This window comes from Notolepis coatsorum (genome assembly GCF_963971535.1).
Source record: "Notolepis coatsorum genome assembly, chromosome: 6".
NCBI classification, from domain to species: Eukaryota; Metazoa; Chordata; class Actinopteri; order Aulopiformes; family Paralepididae; genus Notolepis; species Notolepis coatsorum.
The window spans coordinates 179,330,681-179,345,609 of record NC_140170.1 but is presented as its reverse complement, the minus strand read 5'-3'; the positions used below and the strand labels follow the sequence as shown (position 1 = coordinate 179,345,609).

General features: G+C 42.2%; 1 protein-coding gene across 1 annotated transcript in view; it reads left to right on the top strand.

Moving 5' to 3' along the window:
• Nucleotides 1-14,819, top strand: part of LOC311230317 (potassium voltage-gated channel subfamily KQT member 2-like) — a gene marked incomplete at both ends in the record, with an annotated part of 96,062 nt that extends 81,243 nt beyond the window's left edge. The window contains 3 exons of the mRNA XM_084316558.1: nucleotides 505-645; nucleotides 6,129-6,176; nucleotides 14,707-14,819. Of these exons, the coding sequence (XP_084172684.1) occupies nucleotides 505-645; nucleotides 6,129-6,176; nucleotides 14,707-14,819 (302 nt within the window). The remainder of the gene's footprint in view (nucleotides 1-504; nucleotides 646-6,128; nucleotides 6,177-14,706) is intronic.
• Between the last annotated feature and the right edge of the window lie 110 nt (nucleotides 14,820-14,929).

Sequence of the window (14,929 nt, the reverse complement as noted above, 5' to 3'; positions counted from 1 at the left end):
GTACTACGAATATACGTGTACCGTTACACCCCTAATATATACAGTATACACAGCATTATTGTACATCATAAGTCTTGACTTGACTTGACTGTATGGTAGCCTATCATTTGAGGCAGGTATTTATGGTTACAGTGTAAGGCAGTTCTAATTGATATAATGGACCTGTGTCATGAACAGTGGTGCGTTGGTCATGGGACGGGGTTGCACGCCGTTCAACCAGGAGCACGTGCACACAAGAATGCGCTGCACTCGACTGATGCGCCAACTCGCCAAGTACCCGCCTGGCTACTTTGCATAACAATAGCTCAGGTCGTCAGGTGTGTTCAAATACGTACTCGGATACATTCACACAAAACTTGTGAATGAAATGTGTTACATTCCATTCCTAGAGGAAAATTTAGGTATTGTCTTTATTCTGTGCGCACGCGAGGGAACATTTATGCGCATCACCAATTCACCACTGGTCATGAAGCTAGCTGTCCTCCTGGTTCTCTCTGTCCTCAGTGGGTCAGGCCCCACAGCCCGGCGTGGACCCGAGCCTGGAGGACAGCCCCAGTAAGGTCCCAAAGAGCTGGAGCTTCGGAGACCGCAGCCGCAGACAGGCCTTCAGGATCAAAGGAGCCGCTTCCAGGCAGAACTCTGAAGGTTAGGATGACCTGAGGTTATATCTTCCTAGACATGGAAGCAATTGTCAACATAGCTCAAGACAAATGGTTTTGTTCCAGAAGGGACAGAAAGAAGCAAAGCTTATCTGGGACGGCCCCTTCCTTACAATATCATATTAATATGTAATAATAATAATAATAATAACTTTGTTTTATATAGAGCCTTTCAGAGGACCCAAGGTCGCTTTACATAGGGGGGGGGGGAGATGACAAATTAACAAACATAGTGGACAGACACAACATATACATATAAAGTGTAATAAGTTATCTCTCAATATCAAAAATAATATACATATCCACTACAGCAAAAGATAAATAAATAATTACAAAAATACTAGTTCACGTTATTTTCAAGCTCCTCTAACTTATACTTGTCCAGTCATTCCTGTTTATATCTGCATTTAAACATTTCTTTTATCACATAATGTCATGCACTGATTGTCACTTATACACCAGTATCTGTCCCACCAATGACAAAAAGGTTGTTTTGTAGGTATTCTTAATGGTATTTTAAGAGTTTATAATTTCCTGGAAAATTATAAGAAAGCATTGATGTGTCATCCTGCACACAGGGGCGTGTGCTAATTTAGCGTCCAATTAAATGCTTTCTAGAATGACATTTACAGCACATTGTAACTAAGCTGCACTCTTTAATTACATTTAACAAATGTTCAATCTTAGCTTGCTAGCTAACATTACTACTGTTGCATAATGTTACTAATTACGTTCCTAACATTAGCTTGCTAGCTAATTGGTCGACCATAATGTGCATTCAGCGCTATTGGCTACTGTAAATGCCAATCAATACCCATGACAAGTCCCTTCCTAGTGTCCTATGTTTACAGGAAACGCATAAATATGTGGAATCAAATAGCAGTCTGCTAGCCGTTTCATGGGGACTTTAACACACTTGGCTTGTTGGTGTGTCATCGTATGGCAGGTAGCCAGCTAGTCGTCAATCATCAACACTACAAATATACCGGATGAAATAAAAAACAGCAGGAGTATTTTTAAGTTTAAAAAGATGTTTAAAAACAGGGTTCTAGAATCTTATAGTCAAATTTAACCTACAATCTGTTTTTCTCTACCATGGAACTTGGGTACTGCAGATTAAGTTTTGATTTTCCTATGTTGGCTTATGTTCTTTTCAGGAACGGTTTTTGTTGATTGATGATTGTTGATTTTTTGTTTGTTTGTTATATATTGTTATAACTTAAACTTTTTTGAATTTGTTTTTTGAATTAGGGGTAGGTTGCTCTATAAGCCTTCGGCTTCAAACCTATCCTTTTCGTTTGTTTATTTGTAAAAATTTCGAAATAATCGAAAAATGTTTTGTTTATGTTTATTTATTTGTAAACATTCGAAATTAATAATTCATTCACTGCAGCCGACGAGTTCAATTGAAATTTAAATTGAATTAAACTGGTCCCTCTGGCTTATTGACAAACGGTTTGTTAATGTGGAGGGGAAGTATGGACCAGGGAAACAACAACGTCTCAGGTATCGCAGCTCAAAAGATAAAATATGTTTTACTCTGCAGAGTCGCATCGCTAGTCCCTGAAGTCCCACGGGCTTCAGCATGGCACACTTGTGATGTTGTCTACTATCTGCTGAGCCCATGATGTACCTCTCTGCTCTGTGGCTAATGTCAGCTGCTAGCTTACTACACACTAGCTGTGAGTAAGTGTATGTATTGTTGTACTCTGGGCTACAGTGTTCTGTATTGATGTTATAGAGTCATTGTACATATAGTTGTACTCTGGGCTTCAGTATTTGTGTTATAGAGTGGTTGTCCATGTTGTTGTACTCTGGGCTACAGGGTTCTGTGTGTTCTGTATTTATGTTATAGAGTTATTGTACATATTGATGTATTCTGAACTACATCGTTCTGTGTGTTCTGTGTTGATGTTATAGAGTGCTTGTATGTATTGTTGTACTCTGGGCTACATGGTTCTGTATTGATGTTATAGAGTGATTGTATGTATTGTTGTACTCTGAACTACAGGGTTCTGTATTGATGTTATAGAGTGCTTGTATGTATTGTTGTACTCTGGGCTACATGGTTCTGTATTGATGTTATAGAGTGCTTGTATGTATTGTTGTACTCTGGGCTACAGGGTTCTGTATTGATGTTATAGAGTGCTTGTATGTATTGTTGTACTCTGGGCTACAGGGTTCTGTATTGATGTTATAGAGTGCTTGTATGTATTGTTGTACTCTGGGCTACAGGGTTCTGTATTGATGTTATAGAGTGCTTGTATGTATTGTTGTACTCTGGGCTACAGGGTTCTGTATTGATGTTATAGAGTGCTTGTATGTATTGTTGTACTCTGGGCTACAGGGTTCTGTGTGGCTAATATGATTTCAGCTGTTGTTCATGTTGTTCTAATGTATGCTGTTCTATTCTTGTATGTTCTACTTTGCTCTATCCTATGCTTTCTAAGCATCATATGCTCTGTTCTGATGTAATATATTTTAATCTGCTGCTGTTATATCATGTACTATTATATTATATTCTAATATTTTTCTTTGTTGTATGCCGTGCGTAGACATTTATTTCCTGTTGTATTGTGTTCCATCATTCATCTCTGTATCCTTTTTTTTGTGTTCCCACCCCTCCTGGAAAACCTGGACTTGGAAATAAACACACAGAGAAACAGAAACGTATCCGAAGTGTCCTGTTTGATGTGGGCAGTTGAAATGGTCATTTAGAAATTTTTGTTTTACCATGTCCTTGCACAACTGGATTTGCTAAGAAGAGTGGGAGCTCTGAGTTCAGTTGCTTTGGAGCTCCGAGTTCAGTTGCTTTGGGAGCTCTGAGTTCAGTTGTTTGGGAGCTCTGAGTTCAATTGCTTTGGAGCTCCGAGTTCAGTTGCTTTGGGAGCTCTGAGTTCAGTTGCTTTGGAGCTCCGAGTTCAGTTGCTTTGGGAGCTCTGAGTTCAGTTGTTTGGGAGCTCTGAGTTCAATTGCTTTGGAGCTCCGAGTTCAGTTGCTTTGGGAGCTCTGAGTTCAGTTGCTTTGGGAGCTCTGAGTTCAGTTGCTTTGGAGCTCCGAGTTCAGTTGCTTTGGGAGCTCTGAGTTCAGTTGTTTGGGAGCTCTGAGTTCAGTTGTCTTGGAGCTCTGAGTTCTGTTGTCTTGGAGCTCTGAGTTCAGTTGTCTTGGAGCTCTGAGTTCAGTTGTCTTGGAGCTCTGAGTTCAGTTGTTTGGGAGCTCTGAGTTCAGTTGTTTTGGAGCTCTGAGTTCAGTTGTTTTGGAGCTCTGAGTTCAGTTGTTTTGGAGCTCTGAGTTCAGTTGTCTTGGAGCTCTGAGTTCAGTTGTCTTGGAGCTCTGGGTTCAGTTGTTTTGGAGCTCTCAGTTCAGTTGTCTTGGAGCTCTGAGTTCAGTTGTCTTGGAGCTCTGAGTTCAGTTGTCTTGGAGCTCTGAGTTCAGTTGTCTTGGAGCTCTGAGTTCAGTTGTCTTGGAGCTCTGAGTTCAGTTGTCTTGGAGCTCTGAGTTCAGTTGTCTTGGAGCTCTGAGTTCAGTTGCTTTGGGAGCTCTGAGTTCAGTTGATTGGGAGCTCTGAGTTCAGTTGTTTGGGAGCTCTGAGTTCAGTTGTCTTGGAGCTCTGAGTTCAGTTCTCTTGGAGCTCAAGTTTCAAGTTTCAAGTTTCTTTAATAGTTGTCATACAGAAGTACAGAATACTTTTGTACAAAATGCTTCTTACTGTTGCGCTCCAGAGACTGTGCAAGACAAGATAAGTATGAAATAAACATAGTAAAATTAGAAGTAAAAAAAAAGAGGTCACAGTGTTCAGTTTAGACATATGTACAATGTTCGATGCAGAATAGACGTAGTTACCATACAATATACAATACTGTGCAGTGTACTAATATACAATACTATATAGTGCAAGGCAGAAATGGAGAAATGGGACGAGGTGCAATTTAGGTACAATTCACAGTAGGTGTACGAGTTGTAGTGCAAATCCTTTATCAATAAATATAAAGTGTAAGTGTGTTTGTGTGATCTAAAGTGTGGAGAGTGGGTGCTGCAGTGTGTTGTTTGTTTGAGTGAGTGTGTGCGTGTGGGTGTGTGTGCTGTGTGCATTTGATGGTTGTTGCATAGTGATTATTGTTCGTTTAGCGATTATTGTTCGTTTAGCAGCCTGATGGCCTGGGGATAGAAGCTTCTTCTGAGTCTTTCTGTGCTCGCCTTAAGACTCCGGTATCGCTTGCCTGACCGCAGCAGTTCAAAGAGGCAGTTGTTCGGGTGGCTCGAGTCCTTAATAATTCTCTTAGCCTTCCCCTTGCACCGCTTGTTGTAAATGTTCTGGAGGGTGGGAAGCCCCCCTCCAATTGTGCGTTCGGCTGAACGTGTCACTCTTTGTAGTCTGCTACGGTCTTGTGCAGTGCTATTCCCAAACCAGGAGGTGATGTTGCCGGTCAGGATGCTCTCTATTGTACATGAGTAGAAGTTCCTAAGGATCTTCTGACTGACTTGGAACTTCCTTAGGCGCCTGAGGAAGTAGAGGCGTTGTCGTGCCTTCTTCACAACACTGTCAATGTGTGTGGTCCATGTCAAGTCCTCGGATATGTGGGCTCCGAGGTACTTGAAACTGTTCACTCTCTCAACCGGTGCCCCGTCGATGCTGAGGGGGCTGTAGTCCTTGACCCCCGACCTCCTGAAGTCCACAATCATCTCTTTTGTTTTGCTGACGTTCAGGGAGAGGCAGTTCTCCTGACACCACTGTGACAGGTTCTCTACCTCTTCCAGGTAGGCCCTTTCGTCGTTGGCAGAGATCAGGCCCACCACTACTGTGTCATCAGCAAATTTGATGATGGTGTTGTTGTTCCGCTGTGCTACGCAGTCATGTGTGTACAGGGAGTAGAGGAGGGGGCTCAGAACACAGCCCTGGGGGGCCCCTATGTTGAGCGTGATGGATGAGGAGGTGCAGTTGCCGGCTCTTACCACCTGGGGTCTGCCCGTCAGGAAGTCCAAGACCCACTGGCACAGGTCATAGTTCAAGCCCAGGTCCCTGAGCTTGGCTATGAGTTTGGAGGGGACTATGGTATTGAATGCTGAGCTGTAGTCGATGAACAGCATTCTCACATAGTTCCCCTGCCTCTTGTCCAGATGTGATGCTGCTGTGTGCAGCACATGGGCTATGGCGTCCTCCGTGGACCTGTTGGGGCGATATGCAAATTGCAGAGGGTCCAGGTTGATGGGGAGGGAGGAACAGATGTAGCCCTTCACTAGCTTCTCAAAGCACTTCATGGCTATGGAGCTCTGAGTTCAGTTGTTTTGGAGCTATGAGTTCAGTTGCTTTGGGAGCTCAGAGCTCTCCTCATCTCCTCCTCTCCTCCGCTCCTCCTCTCCCTCTCCTCCTCTCCTCCTCCTACTCTCCTCCTCTCCCTCTCCTCCTCCTACTCTCCTCTTCCTCTCCTCCTCCTCCTCTCCTCTCTGGTGTTACTCTTGTGTTTCTAGTGCTGATAGAGATGCAGGATGAAGAATTCAGAACGAAGGGCTCTCCAGGTCAGCATAACAGCCACCACACACGCACACACACACACACACACACACACACACACACACACACACACACACACACACACACACACACACACACACACATACCGTACAGACACACACAAACACAGACACACACACACATACCGTACAGACACACACACACACCGTACAGACACACACACACGCACACACATACCGTACATACACATAATAATAATAATAATAATAATAATAATAATGGATTGGATTTATACTGTATAGCGCTCTTCTCTGACTCAGAGCGCTTCACAGAGTCCATTATTCGTTCATACACAGTCATACCGGTGGTGGTAAGCTACAATTGCAGCCAGAGCTGCCCTGAGGCAGACTCACGGAAGCGTGGCGAATAATCATCGGCTACGGCCCCTCCGACCACCACCAACAACATTCATTCACATGCATACACATTCATACGAGGCAAGTAGGTTAAGTGTCTTGCCCAAGGACACAACGGCAATGGGATGGACATGGGCTTGAGCGGGAACCCTTCGATCATTGGACGCCCCGCTCTACCCCTGAGCCATAGCCGCCCCACACACACACATACCGTACAGACACACACACACACACACATACCGTACAGACACACACACACATTCCGTACAGCCACACACAAACACATACACACACACGTACTGTACAGACACATGCACACACACACACACATATACCGTACAGACACACACAAACACACACGTACTGTACAGACACACACACACATACCGTACAAACACACACACACATACTGTACAGACACACACACATACTGTACAGACACACACACACACATACTGTACAGACACACACACACACATACTGTACAGACACACAAACACACACATACTGTACAGACACACAAACACACATACCGTACAGACACACACAAACACACACACTGTACAGACACATACTGTACAGACACACACATACTGTACAGACATGCACACACACACACACACGCTGCTGCTACAGTAAGTACTAATACTACAACTGTTTCTTATGCTCCTGAACCAGTGATGAATTCACTTTTAAAGTTCATGCTGATAATCTGGTTAAAAAGCTGTGAACATACTTGTATTACTGGTGATACCTACAGTATCACTGTACAGGTTTGCTGGCCCTCTCTCGCAATCCAGAACTCTGAAAGAAGCTCTCAAGGCGTTTAGATGGTGTGCTCTGGACTCTTTGAGTGCCAGTGTTGACGCTGGGACATTTAACCCAATAACACACAGCATCTGTGTCTTATTGTCTGATTTATCTTTGACTATTGTATACACAGTGACTAACATGTGATTGTGTGCTGATGTATATGACTATTGTATACACAGTGACTAACATTATGCTCCTGTGCTGATGTATATGACTATTGTATACACAGTGACTGACATTATGCTCCTGTGCTGATGTATATGACTATTGTATACACAGTGACTGACATTGTGACCATGTGCTGATGTATATGACTATTGTATACACAGTGACTAACATGTGATTGTGTGCTGATGTATAAGAATATTGTATACACAGTGACTAACATTATGCTCCTGTGCTGATGTATATGACTATTGTATACACAGTGACTAACATTATGCTCCTGTGCTGATATATATGACTATTGTATACACAGTGACTAACATTGTGCTCCTGTACTGATGTATATGACTATTGTATACATAGTGACTAACATGTGATTGTGTGCTGATGTATAAGACTATTGTATACACAGTGACTAACATGTGATTGTGTGCTGATGTATAAGACTATTGTATACACTAGAGCTGCCGCGATTACCGCATTACCGCGGTATCGCTGTTACATCACGGCCACCGCAGAGTAGGCTGAATATCGCGTCACCGCTGTTTTTTATAATAATAATAATAATTTACCCTCCTCTCGTTGGGCTTGCGGCTCTGCAGATATACCCTACTCGTCTATCGAGGTTCCAAGCGACCCTATTGGGTACCAGAAAAGTCACGTGAAACATTGCAGACCACTGATTGGTCAGAAGAGAGACGCGTCACACGTTTTTACGTCCTGAATGTCAGTTCATCACAACAGCTAATAACGTTAGCTTTAACTCTCCGCCGGAGTGGACTATCATCGCTCTTCAGGAGTACTAAACGAGACATAATGATTTTACTGTCTGCAACGAATGTTATAATAAAAGCCCTTCGTTCTATACACTTGTCTGATTGAAAACTTTATTAACAGACCGCAGAATGGGACAACTCGGCACGCTCTGAGCAAAGAAAGGAACTGAGATATGAATAGAGTATTGCTTGCTATGGTCCGGTAAATACGCTGATGTTATTGAACGCATAACTATATAATGTCAATGCCACAAAACGAATGCCTTTATTATAAAGTAGTAACTTTATAGTAATAATAATAAGAAAGGGTCGGGGGGTGCCCGCGACACCGAGTGAACTGCGCATCCGTGTTTCACTTTCAATAACTAATGCGTGCTTGCCGAATCCCAAACAATATTCATGCTGCAAAGTCATCCTCTAAAGATAGACATTTAGACTAGAGGCAGGCTATATGCTATTAAGAGTAGACTACTACTAAAAAAAAAAATGCATTCAAACTTTTTTTTTAATTTTTTGTGTGCGTGCGGTAAAAACCGCGGCGGTAGGAAATATTTTGCAAATTTGTGCGATAAGGAAATAATCAATACCGCGGCAGCTCTAGTATACACAGTGACTAACATGTGATTGTGTGCTGATGTATGACTATTGTATACACAGTGACTAACATGTGATTGTGTGCTGATGTATGACTATTGTATACACAGTGACTAACATTATGCTCCTGTACTGATGTATATGACTATTGTATACACAGTGACTAACATGTGATTGTGTGCTGATGTATGACTATTGTATACACAGTGACTAACATGTGATTGTGTGCTGATGTATGACTATTGTATACACAGTGACTAACATGTGATTGTGTGCTGATGTATAAGACTATTGTATACACAGTGACTAACATTATGCTCCTGTGCTGATGTATATGACTATTGTATACACAGTGACTAACATTATGCTCCTGTGCTGATGTATATGACTATTGTATGCACAGTGACTAACATTATGCTCCTGTGCTGATGTATATGACTATTGTATACATAGTCATATACTGTAATTTAGCTTCCTCACCTCTCATTTCTTGCTCACCTCTTGTCTCTTCCTCATCTCGTCCTCTCCTCTCATCTCTTCATCTCCTCTCCTCTCATTTCTTCCTCTCCTCTTATCTCTTCCTCTCATCTCTTCCTCTCATCTACTTCTCCTTCACATTCTTTGTTCCTCTGCCTCTTTCTTCCTCTCTTCCAGCTATTCAAGCGTTAATTCGTAAGGATATCATTATCCGTCAGCAGAATCTATTAGCAATCAGCTTATTAAGGCTTTGTTTTCACGTGTGCCATTTTGTGTCCCTAATTAAATTAAACAACCTTCCAAGTGGGGACACAACATGGCCTATGCACGTTGGATGCAACCTGTGACACAGAGCGAAAAGCAAAGGATAGTTTTAATATTAGAAACCAGTAGAATGCATGGCTTGTTCTATAAGGTTACCCAGAAGATGGGTTACCCAGCAGATGGGTTACCCAGCAGATGGGTTACCCAGCAGACACTGCTACGCTACCGGAGACATGCTGTCAAAGCATGGCTTGTTAAAGTTGAACCAGGTTCAAGTTAAACTGAAAAACATCCACCCAGTTCAAATTGAAAACAACCGCAACGACCCCACTGCTTGTGAGCCACTGTGAGACACCTTATCAGACTGTCCCATTATTGATTAAATGTATACATTTATAGGGGCGGTCAGGTGGCGTAGCGGAGATTGCGCTCGTCACCAAACGTCGGATACGCTGGATTCGCCTGTTCGAATCCAGCTCACAGCTCCGGCGTTGTCACCAGCTTGGCTGGCCGTCTGCACTAATACAATTGCCAGTATTAGAGGGTGGGAGAAGCTGGCGGGGTGGGTCCGGGTCGTTGTAAACAGCGACTCCTACAGTTCGGTCGGGGCGCCTGCTCAGCGCGGATAGGATCTAAGGGGGGTAGTGTGATCCTTCCACACGTTACACCCTCTCAGTGAGAGTCCGCGCTGCCAGGTGAAAAGAAGCGGTTGATTGGCTAGACGTGTGTCGGAGGAAGCACGTGATGATAGCCTCCACTCTCCCAGACCGACTGTGGGGGGTAAGTGCGCAGCGACCAGGAAGGGGATTGGGAATTGGCATAACGACTAACATTGGGATGGGAGAAAAAGGAGGGGGAAAAAGATTAAAAAAAAAAAAAAAAAAAAATTATACATTTATACATTATCATGAGCAGATGCCTGATAACAGGGTCAAACTGCACTCTTAAAACAGATGTGTTGAAATAACGCAACATGGTTTCCCTCATTAATCACACACAGATGTGTTAGAATATGACATATTAGTAGTAGCGTGTCTTTAATGGATTATCCTGGATTTCATGCCTTTAACACTGTTAGGTGTTTAGCTAATAGACGTATTTAATGAGGCTCCGTTTCTGTCTCAATTAGCCCTACTACAAAATATACCAGAGCATTTAAATGCTTGAACATACTTGCTACTAGCCTAACATTAGAAGGTTATTATTATGTTGGAAACAAGTCGACAGACTTTCACATGTTATCCTTGTACCCCTTGTTTTTATACTATTGTATAAATTGTATGTACTAAATCAAAATCAAATCAAAATCAAATCAAAATCATTTATGTCTAATTATAACATTATAATCTTCCTTGTTATTATTATTGATAATTTTTGCTAGCATTATCTGTAACATTTGGTAGCTACTAAGCTAGCATTAGCTGTAACATTTGGTAGCTACTAAGCTAGCATTAGCTGTAACATTTGGTAGCTACTAAGCTAGCATGTTCTCTACTGTTTGGTAGCTTGGTGCCAACACCAAGGAAGGAAAGGGCACAACATAAGGCAACAGACATGGTGGGTGAGGGTGCAGCGACAGAAAACAAAGAAACAGATTATAAAATAATAATGTTTATTTACATACAAAGGCAACACAGGGATCAAGGAGGACCATCAGTGGCACCAAATGAAATACAAAAATAAATGATAACCCACCCCCCACCCCCTTGACAGGTGCTAGGCACCCATAAATACAGTGGGTGGTGCTCACTCTAACCTAGGGTTGTAACAACAAGTAAACCTACGTGATGCTAGATGTAGACCCCAGGGTATCTTCCTGTCCTCACTTGTGTAAAAACAAATGTGAATACACACAAATATAACGTAGGCCAGATGCAAGCCGCATTTTACAATAAACCTCTGTGGGGTTGCTTAAAAAAAATTATAATTATAATCGCAAATTTAATCGCAATCGCAATATCTGTCAGAAAAATCGCAATTACATTATTTCCCAAAATCGTGCAGCCCTACTACATACACATCATACATAAACCCCATACGTAACACTAACACTAGATAGCTAGAAAGGCTAATAGACCAGGAGGACCAAATCAGGTCAAATGTTGGGAAGACACCTTTAATACCATTGTCCATTAACACTTTCAGTGCCCATCACATCATATGACGTTTTATCAGCCCAATGCCTGAATGCCCACGACGTGTATTAGCGTTTTTTTTTTATTTATTAGCGATCTGATTTCATATTTCATCAACCGAGTCTCCCGTTGGTACAGCAGCTCCTCCAGCAGCTCAGAATGGAAAAAAGCGCCCCCTATCGTCTATCCCTGAGTAACTGCACGTCAGTGGCTTAGACTGACCTGGGATCAATCGATATGTAGAGGCGGAGCCAGCTGGCTCCCTGAGCTGGCAAGCTGTCTGCTCAACATGGAAGTCATCGCGGGACGGGACTCAGCCTGGAATATATATTCACAGTAGCCAATCGATAGTAGACAGTAGTGATTGATTTTTGGAATGGCGATCAGGAATTGGAATGATCTTTTTGGAGAACATCTGATCTGAGGTAAGGAATCTATTTTACCAGTCTTGGGTAGGGATGCCCCCCGGACCCGGTTTTAAACGGGAACCGGTACTATATTAGAAAATACCGGAGTATTTATAAGCTCTGACGTCCTCGGTACTGCTATCGATACTCTAGAGAAATTATTATTATTATTATGATTATTTAAAAGTTGCGAACGATCCTCTCTGTCTCTGCACGAGAAGCGAGCCGCAGCCAGCGAGTCAATTATTACACACACTCCTCGCGAGTCGCTCGCTAGTGCTACACATGGACATACGGGTACTACATACGGGTACTCCTTAATGAAAGTGCCCCCGACGCCCCGTGCTATAGCGCTCTGCACACAGACAGCAGCTCTGCATGCACTGAGTCGTGATCATGGCGGATAGAGCGAAGCGTTCTAAAGTATGGATATACTTTACAAGGGTCAATGCCGACAGTGCACGTTTCCACAAGTGCAACAAAACATTTGCCAGTAAGGGTGGCAATACGAGCAAATCAATTTATCAAAACATCTGTTGGCAAAACATGATATTAGTGTGCAGAAATGCGCGTATTCGACTGCCTTGCGCGCAGTGTTCCATCTGCATCCACTGCAGCCGTAACCGTAAGCCAAGATACGGAGTTGCCTAGGCTAATAACGAATTATTACAAATAGGCTAATAAACAAAACAATTGTTTAGCTACAAATACTACAATCTAAACTTTTTATAGATCGTCAAGCTGAGGCGTCAGCCACTATGTCCCAGCCCAGTGAGCCCAGGGCCACCACACATCCTCCCTCTACCTCCCTCCACCACCCAAAGTCCTTTCTCCCTAGCAGCTAGAGGAAGGATGACAGAGGATAGGGTGAACGAGTGTCACAGTTCTGTTAGCCTTTTGCATTTGTTGTTTATTATAAAAAGTCTATAATTCAGAGTCAGACACATTTAAAACATTGTTGCTGCTGTTGCTGAAGAAATTATATTAATTTATTATATTTATTTATAAAGTTATATAAAAGAACATTGCTGCTGCTGTTGCTGAAGAAATTATATTTATTTATAATACTTATTTATAAAGTTGTATTTATAAATAATAAAGCAATGTTGATTCTGTTCTTAATTAATTGTCTTTTTTTCTTGCAAAAAAAGAACCGATAAGAGTATCGATAAAGTACCGAACCGTTAAGCAGTATCGATAAGAGTAGTAGTATCGATAAAATCCTAACGATACCCATCCCTAGTCTTGGGATAATCAGAGTTGTATTCGCTGAGATATGAACGTGTCCCCTATGTGTGTGTGTGTGTGTGCGCAATCGCTGATGAGGAACTCAGATAATCGATTTTCAGCTTGCGGCCCCAGCGTGCAAGCTGGAAAACGAGTCATTGATAAGCGACGGGCAGATTAGACACATAGCCATAATTTAAAACATAGATTAGGCGTTATTAACGCTAACATTGAAGTGGATGGTGGGCATTCAACCGGTAAATCAAGGTTAAGCTTGGGCTCTGAAATGCCCAGCAGGGGGCGCACGATTTAGTGCTTGAATGCCCACCATCCACTTCAATGTTAGCGTTAATATCGCCTAATCTATGTTTTAAATTATGGCTATGTGTCTAATGACTCATTTTCCAGTCAACATTGTCGAAGTGGATTGTTTTTTTATCGGTTAATTTCCGTTTTATAGCATTTTGAAAAGCCCTCGTTTTCAAGTAAAATAAAAAGATTCCGTGATAAACGCCCTGTACTGGAATATTCTAGAACGTTGTCATTTTTTGATTTATGAATCGTTTTCAAAAAAACGCTAGATTATCGATAGTATATGTGTACGTATGCACGCTGGTGCTGCAAGCTGAAAATTGCTTATCTTAGTTCCTGATCGCTCGCACAGCCAAACAGCCATATCACACATAGGGGAGAAGCTTATATCTCCGTGAAAACAGGTCTGATTATCCTAAGACTGGTCAAATAGATTCCTTACCTGAGATCAGATGGTATCCAAAAAGATTATTCCAATTCCTGATCGCCATTCCAAAAATCGATCCTTTTATTGATCCAATGCTATGTACTGTAAACACATATTCCACGCTGTTCTGAGGCTCCACAATGACTGGGATCATCTCCGGTTACATGCGTGAGAAGTAAAATGTGGATTCCGGAGTTTTTTTTTCTCATCCATTTTCATTGAGTCCATTCCAAAAGGGTGCATTACCATCTGGGAGACGATAGGGGGCGGTTTTTCACATCTGAGCTCCTGATGGGGCTGGTTTCCCAACGGTAGACTCGTTGATGAAATATGAATTCAGATCGCTAATAAAAAAAAAATCACGCTAATTGTCGTGCTGGGCATTCAGGGGGCGGACTGCTAACACGTGTTGTCGTCCGTGGCATCCAAAGTGTTAAGGACGACATATTCCATGTTATTTCAATTCAAACATCTGTTTTATGAGTAGGCTAACGTGCCAGCCTGTCATTGTGATAGCTAGCTAACACTGGGTTGCTGATGTTGTTGTTGTTGTTGTTGTAGATGCCAGCCTTCCAGGAGACGACATTGTGGATGATAATAAAAGCTGCCATTGTGAGTTTGTCCCCCAGGATCTGACCCCTGGGATAAAGGTCACCATCAGAGCTATCTGGTAAGACCATTTATATGTATTCTGTATTTCCATTAATTCATTCATTTGTTCCATGCTTTCATTTATTTGTTCATATTTATATTAATTTAGATATTTATTTTATGTTGTTTTATT